The 20,661-nt window shown below is 41.7% G+C and overlaps 1 protein-coding gene across 1 annotated transcript in view; it reads left to right on the top strand.

Moving 5' to 3' along the window:
* SLC41A2 (solute carrier family 41 member 2) overlaps window positions 1-20,661 on the top strand; it is a 173,091-nt gene that overhangs the window by 132,270 nt on the left and 20,160 nt on the right. Inside the window, exons 9-10 of the mRNA XM_063447218.1 lie at window positions 12,154-12,285; window positions 14,435-14,583. Coding sequence (XP_063303288.1) covers window positions 12,154-12,285; window positions 14,435-14,583 — 281 coding nt within the window. The remainder of the gene's footprint in view (window positions 1-12,153; window positions 12,286-14,434; window positions 14,584-20,661) is intronic.

Below are 20,661 nucleotides of genomic sequence, written 5' to 3'. Positions count from 1 at the left end.
TACACCCACACATACCCTTAACCTATTTAATGAATAGAGTCTAAACTCATCCATCCGGTCTAACCACGTGGCTCATCTGATACAAAGGAGAGGGACGCGTAATTCCAGTTCTTACATTCCTGCACCTGGTCAGTACAGTGATGACAGTATCTTAGCTACGTGTTATTAACTAACTGATACTACAAACACATATACATACATATGCCTTGTGGCAATCTTAGCCTGCTAAACTTGTATTTTACTGGAATTACATCACATTCCCCCCTTTGATGCCTCTGATATTTCACAATTACTTGAGGCATCACTTAACCTTGGTTTGCATATACCTCAGGTTACCATGAACCAGACCAGACTTATCTTATGATGTGAATCTTCAACATTCATCTTCTTGCATTGGTTCTCCCTGATCTAGAGCCTTATACTTATATATCGCCATTATCTGTGCAGCAGCCTTCCTCTCTGCTATACTTCCTATCAGGCTTTGCACAGACCTAACTACTAAGGGTATAAGACACGGTAGGAGTAGACACAACAGTAAAATCAGTAGGACTCCACCTACCACTGCCTTAAGCCCTCCAAACCACTCATACCAGCTACCAAACCAACTACTTGGATTGTACCCTTTCCATACCTGAGTAGGCACATGCGCTAGTTTAACCATATGGCTAGTAAGCTCAGCTATTGCTTGCCCTTCGTCATCTATTTGAAGACAGCAATTACTTAGGTTAAACTTCCCACATACACCTCCCTCTACTGCCAAAAGGTAATCCAAGGCTAATCTATTTTGGTAGACTGCTGTCCTCATCCTGGTGTTATGCTTCGCTAGAAGATTGAGCGCTTGTGATGTCTCATTTGTGATAATCTCAACCACCGCCTGTAATCTTATAATACGGTTGAGCATATAAATAGGGGTTCTATAACCAAAGGTACCATCCTCAGCCCACGTGGCTGGCCCATAGTAATCTATAATACGCTGGGGAGGCCATTCATCATCTTCCCAGGCGCCTATCTCTATGGGTCCCCTTTTCTTCCTATGATTCACATCATACACTTTAACACCTAAAGTCTCACCTGTTTCAATCGGTAACAAGAAGAAGGATGGTTTGAGCATACCCAACACACATGCCCCTTCCCAGTCCTGTGGCAGCTCCGAATAGGCTTTCTTACCACAGATCCAGTACAAATTTGCTGGGGCTCTCCAAGTAGATGTGATGGATAGATCAAACCACACATCCTTTAAATTGGCATATCTAGCAAACGGGTTAGATGGTTCTGAGACATTTGAAGCCGACCACCAAGTTGTATTCTTTGTATCATCATCATAAGCTTTTTGCCCTAGACAAGTTAATTCTCCTACAGAAGTATTATACATTATTCCTTTCCTTGCTATGCAAACATAACCTATGATGGAGGTCTTTAATCTCCACTCAGATTTACCTCTAACACTCATATGATAATCGGCTTGTGTAGATATTAATTGGTCAACTGCCTCAGAACCGGACATTACCTCCTTTGCTTCCCAAGGCCATTGGTCTCCCATGTTAGTACCTCCACACACATAGCAGTTGGTAACATTAAGACTACCGGCAATACTTTCAGCTAAATCGATGAACAGGTTTTTAGCATTATGGGGGATCTTATTATCTATACTCATCTCTTCGTAAAAGGAATGGTATACTTGATGAGTCTGGGAGGATACCGTATCAGTCTCTATTCCTATAAACAATAATGTCCCAGGATCTAAACCCGTCCCGTATATTTGAAACCCAAATAAATTTCCATACTTATCTAAGAACTTGTCGGGGTTATTAATGAGTATATGGACTGGGTTGCATTCCATAGACTTACAATAAGGGCTAGTCGGCAACTTAGTCACTATCATGTCTTTGTCTACTGTCTGTCCCCAAGTTGCCCACCCCACACAAGACCAATATGGGCAAAAGTTATAATCTCTATTTGGGCATCTAGGACTTACATATTTATTTTTGCTACTGAGACAAATATATTTATCGTTAGACCCATACGTCCTCTCCCATCTAAGATCCCCACATACATTCCACGGCTTTCTACCACTCGATATCGCTTTACACGCATCAAATAGCAGAACACCCGAAGAATGTACGGATTCTAACACCGTTTTATTAATTAGGGTCCCCTGAGGATCTCCATTCCTGAGAGTCAACCAAATTGTACGAGGCTGACACTCCGGACTGAAGCACTTAGGTTCTCCTACTCCTAAATGGCACACACTATAATCTATATTTAAGTATCTACATCTCGATACATCTCCTTTACATTCGTATTGTGAATGCCAAATTAGGGTTTGGGAAATATGGTTACCTGTTCTCGTAGTCTTAATGCATACCTCACAGCTAGGAGTGTCGGTACCTCTACCTTCCTGAATATAAAAACACATATAAATAAACACTATCAAAAGCACATCTTTCGCCGTCATCCTCAGTCTTCGTCCGTGCGATGGCGCCTCAGCTTCCAGGATGTGAGGGGCTGCAGGGAATGGAGTTCTGCTCATCTTCACAGGTGTCCCTTCGAGACTTTCCTGGCTTATACACTATGTGATGGTAAGCGGACAGGCTTTATTATGGCCTTCTCACTCACACCTGTAACAATAAAATTTGTAATCCACAATAATTCCTCGTTACTCCGACTGAGTAGTGCGTTTTAACCGGATCTTGCAGGGATTCTCTGGATCTGCTGTAACTTGCCAAGAATCGACTGCTGCTGGTTTAACCCTGGAGTGATGTATCCACGGAGTCACTTCTGCTACTTTTATCGCTGTAGGGGTAGACAAAAGAACAACATAAGGACCTCTCCACTTGGGCCCTAACGGTACATTATTCCACTCTTTAATCCACACTTGATCTCCTGGATGATAACTATGAACAGGGGGATAAATATTCACAGGTAATCTATCTTGTACCCATTTCTGTACCTCCTCCATAGTCTTACCCAACTCTACAACCTGCTGCCGAGTAATTCCTTCTCCCAACTGACTCAAGTCCCCCCTTAAGTTACCAAGTACGGGAGGTGGTCGCCCATACATGATTTCAAAAGGAGAGAGGCCCATCCTTCTGGTAGGGGTACTGCGGATTCGCAATAAGGCTATAGGTAAGAGAACGTTCCACTTAAGTTGGGTTTCCTGACACATTTTAGCCAACTGGTTCTTTATAGTTCTATTCATTCTCTCTACCTTACCAGAACTCTGGGGTCTATATGCAGTATGAAGCCTCCACTTTATACCAAGCATATGAGTCAGTTGTTGTAGGCACTGGTGAACAAAAGCTGGACCATTGTCCGATCCTATAGAACAGGGTAGTCCATATCGGGGTATTATTTCTCGTAGCAGGAATCTCACAACTTCTCCTGCTTTCTCTGTACGAGTAGGACATGCTTCTACCCAGCCTGAATAGGTGCACACAATTACCAGCAGGTAACGATGTCCACCCGACTTAGGCATCACTGTAAAGTCTATTTGTAGATCGGACATGGGGAGTCCCCCCATAAACTGAACTCCTGGTGGCTTTACTGGTCCTTGTCTTGCATTATTCTTAGCACACGTTACACATCTGCGTACAATGGCCTGAGTCAAGTTGGACAATCTTGGTATGTAGAAATGTTTTCTAAGAGATTCTTCAGTACTGTCTCTCCCAGAATGTGTCCCGTTGTGATAATTTTGGACAATTTCTACCGCTAGCGATGCTGGTATAACTATTCTTCCATCTTCTAGCTGATACCACTTGTTCTCCAGATACTTTCCCGGTTCAGTCTTTAACCACTCCTCTTCTTGAGCTGTATAAACTGGAGTCCATTGGGACAGTGTAGTTGGTATAAGAGCAGCTATATGCCCTACATACTCCTGTCTTCCTGATTCAGCAGCACGCTTAGCTGCACTATCTGCCATCCGATTTCCCTTGGTTACATCACCATCTCCTCTCAGATGCGCTCGACAATGTATGATACCGACTTCTTTCGTCTCCCACACTGCTTCCAATAGTTGTAGGATTTCGGCTGCGTACTTGATTTCTTTGCCTTCTGAATTCAGTAGTCCTCTTTCTTTATACAAAGCTCCGTGGGCATGAGTGGTTAAAAACGCATACTTAGAGTCCGTATAGATATTTACTCTTAAACCTTCAGCCAATTGTAACGCTCGTGTTAGTGCTATTAATTCTGCCTTTTGTGCTGATGTTCCTTTCGCCAGTGGCCGAGCTTCTATCACCGTGTCTATTGTTGTCACTGCATATCCTGCATAGCGGATCCCTTCTTTCACATAACTACTGCCGTCGGTGTAATATTGAACATCGGGGTTCTGGATGGGAAAATCACGAAGATCTGGTCTACTTGAGAATACTTCATCCATTACTTCCAAACAATCATGTTGACTTTCAGTAGGTTGTGGCAAAAGGGTAGCTGGATTTAAGGTGTTTACAGTCTCTAAATGCACTCTTGGGTTTTCACACAACATTGCTTGATACTTGGTCATACGGCTGTTACTAAACCAATGATTTCCTTTGTAATCCAACAACGTCTGTACTGCATGTGGGACTCGTACATAAAGTTCTTGACCCAGAGTGAGTTTATCGGCTTCAGCTACTAGCAGGGCGGCTGCAGCTACGGCTCTTAGACAAGGTGGAAGTCCGCTGGCCACTGCATCCAGTTGCTTAGACATGTAGGCAACAGGTCTTTGCCATGATCCCAAGTACTGTGTCAATACTCCCACAGCCATTCTTCTTTGCTCGTGTACATATAAGTAGAATGGTCGTGTGTGATCAGGTAGACCTAATGCTGGGGCACTCATCAAAGCCTTCTTCACATCTTCAAATGCCGTTTGCTGTTCTTGGGTCCATAAGAAGGGGTCGTGCTCTGTACCTTTGATAGCTGCGTACAGAGGTTTTGCTAGTATCGCATAACTGGGAATCCATATCCTACAGAAGCCTGCTGCCCCCAAGAATTCTCGCACTTGTCTTCTATTCTTGGGTATTGGTATTTGGCAGACAGCTTCTTTTCTCTCTGGCCCCGTAATTCTTTGACCTTCAGAGATATGGAATCCTAGATACTTGACAGTTGGCAAACACAACTGAGCCTTCTTTCTAGACACCTTGTATCCTGCCTTCCAGAGAATGTGTAGTAGATCGTGCGTTGCTTGCTGACAGATTTCTTTTGTAACTGCTGCTATCAACAAGTCATCTACATATTGTAACAATACACACTCTCCTGGGATGGACTCGAAATCCAATAGATCTTGACTTAGGGCTGAACCAAATAGGGTAGGTGAATTTTTAAACCCTTGGGGCAGTCTTGTCCAAGTCATTTGGCGTTTTGAGCCCGTTACAGCGTTCTCCCATTGGAAAGCGAAAATACATTGACTTTCTGCGGCAATTCGGAGGCAAAAGAAGGCATCTTTGAGATCTAAGACTGTGAAGTAAGTAGCCCCGCCCGGAATTAAAGCAAGCAGGTTATATGGATTGGGTACAACTGGATGTATGCTAACAACCGCATCATTGACTGCTCTTAAGTCCTGCACAGGTCGATACTCATCTGTGCCGGGCTTTTGAACAGGCAGCAATGGGGTGTTCCAGGGGGAAGTACAGAATTTTAGGATACCATACCGTATGAACTTATCCAGATAGGATTGGATGTTCTTCTTAGCCTTCTGCGGAATGTGATATTGTCTTAGGCTCACTGGATAAACCCCATGTTTCAGTTCAATTTTTATTGGTGGAATATTGCGGGCCAGTCCTGGTGGGTTGTTCTCTGCCCAAACTCCTGGTATGTTAAACAATGTCTCATCACTCCTAGGGTTTTGGCTAGTCAACGCTGTATAAAGTCGCCACTCTTCTTCCTTTGGTACGGATAAAGTCATAATACCTGAAGGTCCATTAAACTTTAAAGATGTTGTTCCATCTGGTAGGAACGTAATCTGCGCTTGTAATTTGGATAGCATATCACGTCCCAGCAATTGGACTGGACATTCAGGCATATAAAGGAATTGGTGTTTTACTACGTGGCCTCCCAATGTACAGAGTCGACTTTTAAGAACCGGTCTTTCAGCACTTCTTCCAGTTGCTCCTATCACAGTAATAGTCCTTCCAGATGGAGGAGCAACTAGATTAGTCACCACTGAATGTTCAGCACCAGTGTCGATCATGAACGCACTCCTTTTCCCCCCTATTGATACATCGACCATAGGCTCCGCTCGACCAAGGGGGATGGAGCCCGGTCGGTATCAATAGTCCTCCATGACCGTGTCAGCCAATCCTACGAAGTCCCTACCTTCTCTATCGCGGGACCTTTGCGCTGCTGGAATATACCTATCTTCCCTAACACTTCCTCTGTTCCCATTACTCCCTCTATACCCATTACTCCCTCCGGGGCCTCCTCTACCTCTCGCTCTGCCTCTAAAGTTTCCGTAGCCTGCCCTGGGTTGGTCTCTCTCGTACTGCTCTCTTTGCGGACATTCGTTCCTCCAATGCCCTTCTTCCTTGCAATACGCACACTGATCCCTACTCAAAGGCTCCCTACTCCATCTATTATTGCCTCTATCTGGGCCCCGTTTATCTACGCCTGCGATCGCTACCGCTAGCATATCAGCCTTTTTACGCATCTTGCGCTCCTCCTCTTTCTTGCTTTCTGTTTCCCTATTCATATAGACCTTATTAGCTACCTCCATTAGTTGGGAGATTGACATACCTGCAAACCCTTCTAACTTTTGTAGCTTGCGCTTAATATCTCCGTAAGCTTGGCTGACAAAGGCGGAGTTAACCATTCGGGAATTGTCTGCGTCTTCCGGATTAAAGGGGGTGTACAAGCGGTACGCCTCCAATAATCGGTCATAAAAGACACTGGGCGCTTCATCGCTTTTCTGGATCACCTCAACTGTCTTCGACATGTTAATGGCTTTCTTTCCTCCGGCTTTCATGCCAGCAATTATAGCGTCTCTATAGGCTCTGAGTTGAACCATATCAGCACCATTTACGTTCCAATCGGGATCAGTGTTGGGATAATGTGTTGCGGCCCATGCTGCTGGATTAGCTTGGTTCAAAGCACGGGCTCTATCCTCTAATGCTTTAATGGCTGCTTGATTTATTCTTGTCCTTTCCTCATTGTTAAATAAAGTCATTAATAACTGCTGGCAATCAGCCCATGTCGGATTATGTGTCTGTACTATTGAGGTGAACAGATCAGTCATGGCTTGTGGTTTCTCAGTATACGAGGAATTGTGGGTCTTCCAGTTTAAAAGATCGGTTGTAGTGAAGGGAACATATACGAAGACAGGGTCAGCTTGTGCCATTTGACCTGCGGCATTAATATAGGCTGACCCGGGATTCAGACGAAGAGGCATCTGATAGTGTCTCAATTGTTGGGCACCGGTCAACTGTCGGGTCTGTATGGGGCTACGTGGAGGGGCGTCAGTCATGGGTTCCGGTCGGGGAGAGATAGGGTATGGGGATGTGGGAGGTTGGTTTTGGGAAAAGGTGGTAAATAGAACACTTCGGGCCGAGCTAGATGAAGCTTGACCGGAAGTCTGAAGTGGCGCCAAATCAGGATATTCGTTTCTAATGGGGGTGGGTTCTGGTTCCGGAAGGGGAGATTTAGTACGAGGGGGGGTGGATCCTGTACTGGAGGAGGAAGCGGAAGTGGATGAGGGTAATGAGGGAAGGGTTACAGGACTTCCTGTATTTGCGTCACTTCCTCTTACCGGAAAGTAAGGGGGCGGCAAAGGGATCTCGGACTCAGGGGGCGTGTCCAAAATGGGCCTAACACCAGCCCTAGTGGACGAACAAGTCCTAGCTACCATGAGGCGACACTGTTCCTCGTGGCATGTCCGGAGCCATTTTGGCGAGTCATTTACGGCCTGTCTCCAACAATCAATATAAGGAAACTGGCCGTAAAGTTCAGGCCTACCTGATACAGCCACGTGTAAGCGCTGTACCAGAGTTGGATCCAAACTGCCACGTGGCGGCCATGCCGCAACCAAAGTAGGCCACTCCCTAGTGCACAAAGTGACCAAACGTACAGGGGACATCTTAACCCCAAAATCACAAACTTTGAATCCCTTTTTAAAATTCTTAACCATACATCCTAAGGGATCCGGAATCGTTGACTGCGACGCACCCATATTTAACAGTGGAACGTCGTCGACAACGATTACTATACACGCGTACTATTCAACAGTCACACCCGTTTCCTCTGGCAACAGCACCACGTGGTACGGTTACCAAGTGAAACGTACACAATAACAATAAACACTCAGGGAATTCCCGTACACACACAGCTGCTACACCAGTCACTATATAATCAATATTATGCCCTTTGGCGTAACTACACAGTCACCCACGCTATAATTCTCTATATACGAATTACCCGTCTATAACACACCCCAGTAACATCGTCTTTTACAAATAGCGGTTACAGTACGGTTAGCATAGGTCAAAGCACAAGTTAAGGTCACAATACAATTATTAGTGGTTATGGTGTTAAACATGCAATGGACGACAATGATTAGTACTTATTATATAATGTCAGTAAATATACAGGGTTATGGTACCGTGCACTATAATACAGCAACACACTATTAACACTCTCGCTAGACGGCTGAGCTCGCGCTATCTAACAAGATATACACTTTACTAAAACAATCGTTAACACATTTACAATTCCCAACTAAACTATTGGCCAGTACCTTGAATGGACTACCTAAAACTATATACACCCGTTTTGGTTAGCCACACTGCCCAATCACCACATATATAGCGAGCTAGAGAACCGAATTTACACAGACGCCTCTTAGTCGCACTATACAACGAGCTAGAGAACCGAATTTACACAGGCGCCTCTTAGTCGTACTATCAAAAGTCTAGTGGGTTCCAAATTTACACGCCTTCCCACTTAGCCCAGATAGGATGAGAACTAGCGAACCGAATTTACACAGGCGCCGCTTAGTCTCCCGGTCCCTCCGACCTAGCGAACGTAATATACACCCTAGAACGCTAGTCTAGACAAGACACCGGTGTCCGGCTAGGGCTATCTTACACCAGGACCCCGCCTGACTAACCAAATCAAACGGTCTGACTAAAGAGCGTTCGATCGAGCGGTGCGCCTTCGCTCCTTCCCTCCGACAGAGGGGGCAGATACAGATTCAAAAACCCCTTTGGGCCTACCGCACAATCGGTATACCCCTAGCGGGTCCTGCCGTCTAAAACAGCAGTTATCTTACCTCCTCGTTCCTGAACCTGAGTTCACACTCATCGACGGGGACACCCCAGCACTTCTCACGTAGAGGCCGATGATCTCCTGGACAACAGACCAGTGGCGCCGAGACGAAGGGAGGTCCACGCAGAAGTTCAGGGGTGCAGCCGTAGAGAACGTGGGCAAAGATAGACCGTCTCACGCCTCTGCCTCTCAGCTACCGTTGAACGATGAGCTTCCCGGCCAATGCACCAAATGATACCGGAGAAACTGACGGAAGCCAAGCACAGAGAGATGGACACAGGTTTCTTCAGGAAGGAAGAGATTCTTTATTGGATCACCGATCGGGACTCAGAGGGACTAGCGTCACCAAAATACAGCAAAGTCTGAGTCCTGAATACATAGAGTACATTCCTTATATAGCACTGTAGCTCCTCCCACAATTAACTACACCCACACATACCCTTAACCTATTTAATGAATAGAGTCTAAACTCATCCATCCGGTCTAACCACGTGGCTCATCTGATACAAAGGAGAGGGACGCGTAATTCCAGTTCTTACATTCCTGCACCTGGTCAGTACAGTGATGACAGTATCTTAGCTACGTGTTATTAACTAACTGATACTACAAACACATATACATACATATGCCTTGTGGCAATCTTAGCCTGCTAAACTTGTATTTTACTGGAATTACATCACACTGTTACTAATGTTATATTTTATTATTGATAAAAAAAAAAAACCTTGATGTGTCTTCTACTGGTTTGATGCCTATACATTGTACAAAGCTGTTCCCATATGTCATATATATATGCTGCAAAGCTGCTGTCATCCACTACAGTAAGCCATTGTTAAGAGGCCATGGAAGTAGTTAGTTTAAGCAAGATTACTAAATTACACTCTTTTCCCCATGATACTGTTTGACCCAGTATAGGATGCCTAGTCATCCACCTGCCAGAAGTGATTAAAATTAAAATATGAGTTGTTTTGTATTGTTGTAGACACACCTAGACTTCTACATAACTGTATGAATCCACTGCATAGTGATGAATATATCTGTAAGCTATACACATTTCACATAAAAATGCAGTCCGATATCCTCAGACACATTCTATGTATAAACATATGCACGTTGACACATCACATATGCAGTAATCTTCCCCGAAGGGTTATTAACTAAAGTGCAAATTATTGTGAATTTAAAGGGAATTTCACATTTTAGGACAAAGTAGCTGAATGAATACATATACTGCAGGGCCAAAAAAAAAGAATTGCCTCCTGGATTTAACTAAGCAAATGGGTAAGAGCCTCCTACTGGATAGTTACTGCATGGGCGATTATCTTTCAGGTGGCAACAAGTTATTTAACCCCAACTGATTCAATGAGTAGCTTCTCATTTCTTATTTCTTAAACAACCATGTCGAAAGACACATCCCGTGATCGTGGGAAAGATGTTAGTCTGTTTGAGAAGGGTCAAATAATTGGCATGTATCAAACAGAGTCCAGACCTTAACACCATTGAGAATGTTTGTGATGTGCTAGAGAAGGCTTTGCGCAGTGGTCCAACTCTCCCATCATCAATACAAGATCTTGGTGAAAAATAAATGCAACACTGGACAGAAATAAATCTTGTGACATTGCAGAAGCTTATCGAAACAATGCCAAAGCGAATGCGTGTTGTGTAATTAAAGCTAAAGGCAGTTCAACTAAATATTAGAGTGTGACCTTTTTTTTTTTTTTTTTTGGGCCCGGCAGTGTAGATAACTAAAGATTCTTATGGTTTGGCTACTGTGGCCCAAAATTGGTAACTCGCTTTGAATACCTGACCGTTCACGGCGCCGGTCACGCAGACATACGTTGCCAATTGCACATATCAATTCACAAACCCACATCAAATGCAACACAGTTCTGTTTACTCTATCTATCATAATCATGTATTACTTACATATGCATTCATTATCATGGTTAATGCATGGGTTGCTTTAATGTTACACCCTTTAACCCCTTAAGGACACAACTTCTGGAATAGTTCCGTCATGTGTCCTTAAGGATTTAAAAGGAGACTCCAGACCCCTATATCACTTGTGAACTGTGTGTACTTGTTTTCATTTTATAAAAAGTATAGATTTCAATATAAATTGGTTCTTTTATAAATTAATCTTGTTACACATCCCTGGCTGTCAATCAGACAACCAGTCCTGTTACTTCCTGGTTGTTTAGCTCAATAGAGCTAAACTCAAGAGGCAGCAATCGCCCCGAGCACCTGCCTCCTAAAGACTTCTCATTGAGCTGCATTGGAAAGTCTGTGATTGGACAGTCACAGAAAGTCTGGGCATGGAAGAGAAGGGAAGAGTTTACAAAGGCTGCAGGCAAGAGAACTGCAGCTTTTGCAAGCTGTTTTTAAATATACACCTAAATTGTGTTTTGTTTTTTTAATTGATTTTTATTTTGTCAATGGAATGTCCCTTTAATTTTTATTATATTTATTTATTTATTTGAATGCTTCTTTAATTCAGACCAGGTTGTGTGGAAGCTCAAATATATCATGATTTTTGGTTACAATATGAGGTTTCCCTGTGACGGTAGAGTGGGGAATTGCATAAAATTGCATGAATGAATTATTTTGCCCCTAGTCATGTGATTCCATTAAATAAATGTTTGTGAGTCTAACCTGTGACCTTTAAACATAGCCTGAGGTTTTAAATCATCAGTCATGGTCCTGGAATTATTCAACTAACCTAGATACTCTTCTAGCTAGCAGGATTAAAAAAAAAACAACTTTTTTAATGTATGACTTAATGTTTCAGCACATTCATTAGCGTTTGCCACTGCACAAGGCTAAATAGGATACATAACACTTAACAGCTGCCAGTGTAATGATTTAATTAGTTTATCCATACATTTTGGGTTCTAATGTTTCTATATGTTTTTGACATTTCATTAGGCATTGGCGGTAACTTGGTAGCCATTCAGGCCAGCAGAATTTCTACCTACCTCCATTTGCACAGTATGCCCGGCGAATTGCCAGAAGAGGCCAAAGGATGTTACCATCCATGCAGGACTTTTTATGGATCAGGTAAGCTGCCATTTCCTGCATACTTTCCCCACTGTGAAAGTTGTATGTGTACTTGCTGTGAATAGATTCACATTTTGCTGAAGACTTAGTTTTAAGCTGAATTAACCCTTTCATGTCAGGATTGTAATAATAAATAGGGATTCCCTTACTTATTATGTGTATTCACTTACTGCATTTGCGTATTTATTACATCATGGTTAAAGGGAAACTCCAGTGCCAGGAAAACGATCCGTTTTCCTGGCACTGGAGGGTCCCTCTCCCTCCCACCCACCAATCCCCGGTTACTGAAGGGGTGAAAACCCCTTCAGTCACTTACCTGAGGCAGCGGCGATGTCCCTCGTCGCTGTCTCCTCCTCTGCGACGCTCCTCCCCATTCTTCCGTCGGCCAGTGGACGAGACTGATCCCGCCCACCGGCCGAGGAGACCTAATGCGCATGCGTGGCAATGCCGCGCATGCGCATTACGTCTCCCCATAGGAAAGCATTGAAAACGAATTTCAATGCTTTCCTATGGGGATTTGAGCGAAGCTGGAGGTCCTCACACAGCGTGAGGACGTCCAGCGACGCTCTAGCGCAGGTTTCCTGTGTTATAGAGCAGGAAGTTCCCTCTAGTGGCTGTCTAATAGACTGCCACTAGAGGTGGAGTTAACCCTGCAAGGTAATTATTGCAGTTTATAAAAAAAACTGCAATAATTACACTCGCAGGGTTAGGAGTAGTGGGAGTTGGCACCCAGACCACTCCAATGAGCAGAAGTGGTCTGGGTGCCTGGAGTGTCCCTTTAAGTAGTTAATGGAGCATTTCAACCACCATAACAACTTCTGTTTTTGCACAGGTTATGGTGCAAGTAGCTTCCTCTGTCTGTTTCACTGTATCCTATTCATTACAGCTGCAGGTATAGCCTCTCCCATATCTGTGATACCACACAGCTTACAGACGACTTCTTTCATAGCTTTTATTTGGGGATGGGGGGGTTGCTAGTACAGCAGCCAAGGTCATTTCTGGCTGTGGGTTGTTTCATTCATGAAATAACATGTATATTTATACACAGCAAGCTAAGGGAATCCTAGCTGCCATTAGTTTTCAGATATGTAGCATCAGACTGCTGTGGATGTGGTTTATATCCTATAAATCTTATGCCGTGCAACAGTGTGGGTTATGGACAGCACACAATGAGAGGGTGAGGAAAGGTGGATATTCAGTGGTGCTGAATTTTTTTTTTTTGTGTGTGTGGTTCTTTCAATGCATTTATATCCACAAGGGAGTAAGCCTCATCTTGGAGTGTCCCTTTAAGTTGTGTTTTGTTTCTTGCTACAAGGCAGTAGATTTAGAGATTATTACATTCATAGGACTTGGTTCTGTCAATTGTATCACATATAACCTGTAAGTGATCTGGGCTAGAGAAGAAACCTTTTCAATTAAGAGGACCAGGCTGATGCGTACAGAGTCACCATGGGAGAGCTGAGCACCTGTGGTGTCCCTGCGTTAATAATAGGCATCATCAGCTGGATCTAGCGTGGGGTAAGTAAGCCGGCTGATGTGATTTGATTGATCACAAGAGAGCTGTGGGCACTAAATATGCTTCCACCGTATATAGGGGAGACTGCAGGCAGCTAAGGCCTTCTGAATTGGGTCACAAGAAGTAGAAGTTAAGCTTTAAATAGCATAACGCTTAGTAGCTCTAACACCTGAACTGGATATAACACTGCTTCGACAGCAATGTACCTGTAAAAATGCCTTATTAACCCAGCTGTGTTTCCGAATAGCTTTATCAGCATGGGCTGTAACTTGAGAATATGTGCTGTGTAAAGTAAACGGCAAAGTTATTGATTCCCTTGCTACAGTTTCATTATGCAGATTTAGCGAGTACATTTCAGAAGATTAAAGCTTGCTAGCAAGGAAGGCATTTGTTTGAACGCAAATCAATCAGGCATATTTTTTTCTTCTTTCTTTTAATATCCTTATACGTTATCCCTGTGTCATGGTATATATCTAGCCGTACAGAATCCTTTCATACATGAGGAAGAAAGGCATATAGAATGTAAATGAGTAGTTTCATTAAAATGATTGAGCAGCATTTCATTAACCGAATTGTTTCATAAACTAAAACGAACTATGTCTGTGTAAAAAGGAATATTTTTTTCTCTTGTAGGAGTAAACCATAAATCGGCACAAGTTCTCCTGTCCTTGGTGATTCCAGGGCATTTAATTTTTTTATACACCATCTATTTAATGAAGAGTGGACACACATCCCTGACTCCTATCTTCATAGCCGTTTATTTATTGGCCGCCATGTTGCAGGTAAGACTTACTAATGCCGTCAGTATACTGTGCTGTACCAGTGTGCCAGTACTGCTTTTGATATAGATGATGTAACTATTTACTTGCATCTAGTTAAACATGGGCTACATACTGTCTATCAGACCAAAGTGTTAATTAAATGAACGTGCATTAAACCAGCCAGCAAACACTTTTAAACAAATATACACATTAAAATAAAGAAAGAAAAACGTTGAAAAGTATGTAATAAATGTTTATAAACGTAACCGTAGTCTTGACTATCTCATATAATCTTGACGTATTATTGCAAGCATGTCTGTTAAACTACGCACGACAAAAAAAATGTTTGGAAACTTAGTTAGATTGGATTGTCGAACACCTCTGAGCTAGAGGAGCGTCTTCATTCCCCACCCACCTCTTACCTACTCATTTTAGTTTCAGACAAGTCCACTAATGACAGAAACAGGGCATCATTTTACAAAAGCAGGAGAGAGAAACCAGACACCAGGGCTTGCTCTACATGATTACACTGATCAGACTCCCTCACTTTTTCTGTCAGGTTATTGCAAAGTGAAGATATCTTCCAGCTGCACATATGTAAACCTGTCAGGCATTCCTAGGGATAGGACACTGATTGGTTAGATCATTTACCCCCTTACTTTTAGAGTAGTCTGGAAAGCATAATAAAGAAGAACAGGTAAATATGAAAAAAAAAACATGTTATCCTACTTTATTCAGCATGCAGAGAGAGGCAACTCTCTCAAAGCTAAAGCTTTTGAACGAGACAGGTAGCTCAAAGTGACGTCTGCCCCTTTAACTTATTTGTAGGTGGAGCAATCACAAATGTAATGAATGTCTTTACGACTCTTTAGTGTAATAAAATGGCGATTCACTTTTTATTTATAATCATTGATTTGTGGTCACTAACTCACCAAGTAAACATAATTAGCCAACCTGGTTTATTTTGTGAAGACAAAATAAAAACATTGGTGAGCCTCTGCTTGTAGTATTGCGTTAACGGTAAACCTGTACACAGTTATTCACTTAAGTGGAGAATGTTGTGAATACAAAGTCAATTTTAAGATCAGAAAAGCTGAATTGGAAGAATTCTCCAAGTTAGCTATGCTTTCAGTTATGCTATTTTTTGCCTAACAACTGAACAACTCTTTTATTGGAGGAGATAAAATATCAGAATGTGTCTGACTCAGCAGGCAGACAATTCACATGACAATGCATATAATCCAGACTTGTGCAGGACAAAACAAAAAGTACAAAAACAATATACCCCAAACACTCTTTGTAACATTATACTTCTCATCACCCCTGCAGTCTAACTGCTCAGTTCTCTGCCATTTAGTTCTTAAATCTATTTGTTTATGCAGCCCTAGTCACACCTCCTGGCATTTGACCTTCACAGCCTCCCTAAACATTTCCTGTAAAGAGTCATCTAATGTTTAAACTTCCTTTATTACGCAGTCTGCTTGATTTAGAATTCCTGTTAATAGCCTTATAGAGCCTACAGGAATTAAAGTCTAATTTACACAGTAGAAGATAAGAACTTCTAATGTAAACTGTAACGGATCCCCTATACTCCGGCAGAGTATATCCGCTGAAGAGTCTCCCTAGTCCCGCAAAATGAAAGTGTGATATAGCTCTTGTATCCCCAAGCATCATCCAAAACTTGATGAAGGGGAAATCGGTCTGTTTTATTCAGGCAAAAGGTACATATATTTATACAAGGAACCCCAGCATGGGGTCTCTATTCATTCAGTACTAAGCCCACCCAGGCTAATTGATAATTGAGCTGATAAGCGGTAAACTAATTATCTCCCGGACACAGAAGATGCTACACACAAATACCCCCAAAACAACATGGTATCCCCATAAGTCATATATCCCCTGAAAGAGAGGATCCGAGCGCCCATTCTGTGTAAATAGTGCTTGGATACGTGGGGAATTGTCCAAACGCCACTAAGTTAACTTTTGGACCTACTGCTGTTAAAGTCCTTCCCAAAAATAGTTCCAGGCGGTCAGGGCTAAGTGGCGGTCTTTTACTGGTGGCTCTAGCGGACTGAAAAGGGGGGGCTTCCTCCATCCCCTATTGAGCGACTGTTCAGAAGGATGGAGGTAACATAACCTCCAAAGAGTGCCTTCCTAGCTCTTTGGGAAAGGGGTTAAAACAGGGGTGTAAAGGGACCGGTGTGAGGTACTTGTCCATATCCGAGCTGGAGTTCCAGAGAGATTGTTCGTATTTCCCGCTGGTTGAGTAAGATGCTCCGGCTGGTTTAACAGGCTGGGATGAGCTGAAATAAAAAAGTTTGCTGGGATGGCCGTCCGTGGAAGAAGATGTAACGAGGGAGGGAATGAGAGTGATGATAGTCTTTTGACAACAGTTTATTACATGTTTGTTTATGCAGATTATCTTTTCACCGTATACTTTTGATGCAGATTATCTTTTCACCGTATACTTTTGTTGCAGATTATCTTTTCACCGTATACTTTTGTTGCAGATTATCTTTTTACCGTATACTTTTGATGCAGATTATCTTTTCACCGTATACTTTTGCTGCAGATTATCTTTTCACCGTATACTTTTGTTGCAGATTATCTTTTCACCGTATACTTTTGTTGCAGATTATCTTTTCACCGTATACTTTTGTTGCAGATTATCTTTTCACCGTATACTTTTGATGCAGATTATCTTTTCACCGTATACTTTTGTATTTTGCCACATGTATATGTTAGTCACAGCCAGGGGAGGTGTTGTTAAGACTGCATAAACAAAAACTAAAAAAAGTAAATGACAGAGAATTGAGCAGTGAGACTGCAGGGGCATTATCTTTACCAGGGTAGGCAACCTTTAGCACTCCAGATGTCATGGACTGCATCTCTCTTGATGCTTTGCCATCATTGTGGAAGCATTTTGGGAGATGTAGTCCACAATATCTGTACTGTGGAAGGTTGTCTATCCCTGATCTATACACTAAAACAGCTTTATTAAGCTAAAGTTCCCAATAGTATCCCTTTAAATTAACTCAATCTTGCGGGTAAATGCAGAAATCATGGAGGCGGCATTGTACATACACGTGTTTCTCCGTGCTTTCCATTAAAAATTTGTGAGTATGTACATATGACATAATACATAGTACACTCTTCCTATTTCATGAATGCAAGTGAACATTTGGCCAAGGATCGTCTTGGATAGCTCAGACAGTTCCAATATTATATTGGGGGTATGGGAAGCAGCCCTTTTGTCTGGGAAAACATGCAAAAAAAAAAAAAAGAATATGCAGAGGTAAGTATATTTATATCACTTATTTTTTTTAACATCTTAAAAAACTTGCGAAATTTCCACTCACCCACTAGCCATTGGCAAGCGGAAATTCTGCACGGGCATGTCAGCCTTGGATGCCCCATGACCTGTGCGGATCACAGCATGTTTTTAACAGTGCCTGCAATGCTGTTGTCTGTGGCTATCGAGAATTGCATTGAGCAACAGAGCACTGTCCAAGTTCCTCTCTCCTCTTCATATGTCTAAGTTCTGAAGGGATACTTCTAAAGGAATAAGAGTTAATCACAGCAATGTTAATGAAGTATTGGTAACCCACTCTGCTTCCTCTCTTGCAACTCTGTCATCCAAAAACCCAACCCTTCTTTTTAAACAATTCTAGTAACTTACTTTTTCCCCATTTATGAAATACATCCCACCCTTACCTCTTGTGCCGCTTTACCCTACTCTCTTTAGAATGAAGACTCGTGTGAGCAAGGCCCTCAACAGCCTCTGTTTCTGTGTGTCTAACTTGTCTTATTGCAAATACAGTTAGGTCCGGAAGTATTTGGACACTGACACAATTTTCACAATTTTGGCTCTATACCCCACCACAATGAATTTGAAATGAAACAACCAACATGCAATTGAAGTGCTGACTTTCAGCTATAATTCAAGGTGTTGAACAAAAATATTGTATGAAATGTTTAGGAATTGCAACAATTTACATACACAGTCCCTTATTTCAGGGGCTCAAATGTAATTGGACAAATTAACACAGTCATACATAAAATGTTAATTTGTAATACTTTGTTGAGAATCATTTGCAGGCAATGACTACTTTGAAGTCTGGAAAGCATGGAAATTCCTCCTTTGTGATGCTTTGCCAGGCACTTACTGCAGCTGTCTTCAGTTGTTGTTTGTTTGTGGGTCTTTGTATCTAAAGTTTTGTCTTTAGCAAGTGAAATGCATGCTCAATTGGGTTATGATCAGGTGATTGACTCTGCCTTTTCAGACTGCCACGTCCTTCCCTTAAAAAAAAAAAAACTCCTGGGTTGCTTTTACAGTATGTTTTGGGTCATTGTCCATCTGTTAAATGAAGGGTTGTCCAGTCAACTTTGCTGAATTTGGCTGAATCTGGGCAGATAATATATCCCTATGTACTGCAGAATTCATCCGACTGCTTCTGTCGCATTGCCAATAAACACTAGTGACCTAGTGCCATTGGAAGCCATGAATGCCCATTGCATTGAGTGCTCCTTTGACCACATGTTGTGGGTTCACAGCAGCTTCCAAATGCGAATGCCACATCTGGATTTTACCTACTTAATTGATGAAGAAATAATGAAGGAATAGCCCACACTATTGTTTGAGTCAATTGTCCAATTACTTTTGGTCCCTTGAAAAAGAGGGGGCTACATATTAAAGAGCTGTAATTCCTAAACCCTTCCTCCAATTTAGATGTGAATACCCTCAAATTGAAGCTGAGAGCCTGCACTTTAAGTCCATATTCATTATTTAACTGTAACTTGAATTGATTTTGGTAAACAGCCGAAATAACAAACTTGTGTCAGTGTCCAAATATTTTGGGACCTAATTGTACTTGTCTGCATAATTTGTTGGTGCTTTATAAATAAAAATACTTACTGTGATTAACTTTTAAATCAGAGTTCCTATTACAGGAGGGACCTTCGTTAAAATTAATAGGTATAATTTCACATGTATCCTTTTAAACTATAGGACCTAATTTTTACTTCCTGGATAATAATGTTTGTGCCAATCTGTACCTTGTCTTTTTGTTTTGTGTTTAGTTGTTTTTTTCTTTTCAGAGTGAATTACTGCAGTAAAGTTAATTACCATTTTAAAGGCTAAATTAACCAAACAGTGAAATAGCATAGGGATTGGAAAATATAATTATCCGGTCGCTGCGGTTGCATTATCATTGCAATTTCTTCAGTGTCTTTGATCACAGGTATTGTAAAAATCTGCATGTGGCAGAGTACCAACTGATTATACATAATAAGAATATCAAATTATTTCTTCAAGCAAAGAATTAGAAGCCCCACAAAATTCACAAAATACAGCTATAGTTAAAGACAAGCAATTTTATGGGTAAATGTCCTCATGCAATGCTGGTAGGATGAAGGAATCACATAAGGGACCAATGGTCTTTAATAGCCCTATACCTAAAAGAAATAGTATATTTTATTCCCCGCTGTTTTTTTTTTTAAATTATGAGACACTCTACTGTCCAAATACAGAAAAAATATAAAAAATACTTTAGTAGATATACCCCAATGAAAACATGCATGTAATTAATTATGCTTTTTTTTTTTATTGGGATTGCAAATAGCGGTTTTAGCTAGAATTTCTTTGGGTTATTTGTTATCTTCAACTGCAAGTTGATCCTATTATTTTGTATTGAATATGTGCTTGATAAAATATTTTTTTTTTCATTGTCTCTGTTAAGAAAAAAAAAATATCAAAGATTTATAAATTCACAAAAAATATTTCTCAAAGGAGGATTCATTTATATCTTGCTAGTTTAGTTTTCAGGTTTGTCCAACGGTCTAGTATTTGTGTATTAGTCATTAGTCCTCTCATTCTGCACTGCACAGTCTGTTCTGTAAAAAAAAGAATTCTGAGTAAAGCACTCTACAATCTATAATATGTAAAACCTTCCCAGGTGGGATTAAATCAAGCTTATAGCACTGTACCACCTGGGAGTTCATTCTGCCTTCAGTAACCGTATACACCTGGAATAGTGATGCAGACTGTAAGGTTCTGTTACAGGTTTTCATTACTTATATTGAAATAATGAAAATGATATA

Source organism: Pelobates fuscus, chromosome 3, assembly GCF_036172605.1.
Source record: "Pelobates fuscus isolate aPelFus1 chromosome 3, aPelFus1.pri, whole genome shotgun sequence".
Lineage (NCBI taxonomy): Eukaryota > Metazoa > Chordata > Amphibia > Anura > Pelobatidae > Pelobates > Pelobates fuscus.
This window is presented reverse-complemented; position numbering and strand designations above follow the sequence as displayed.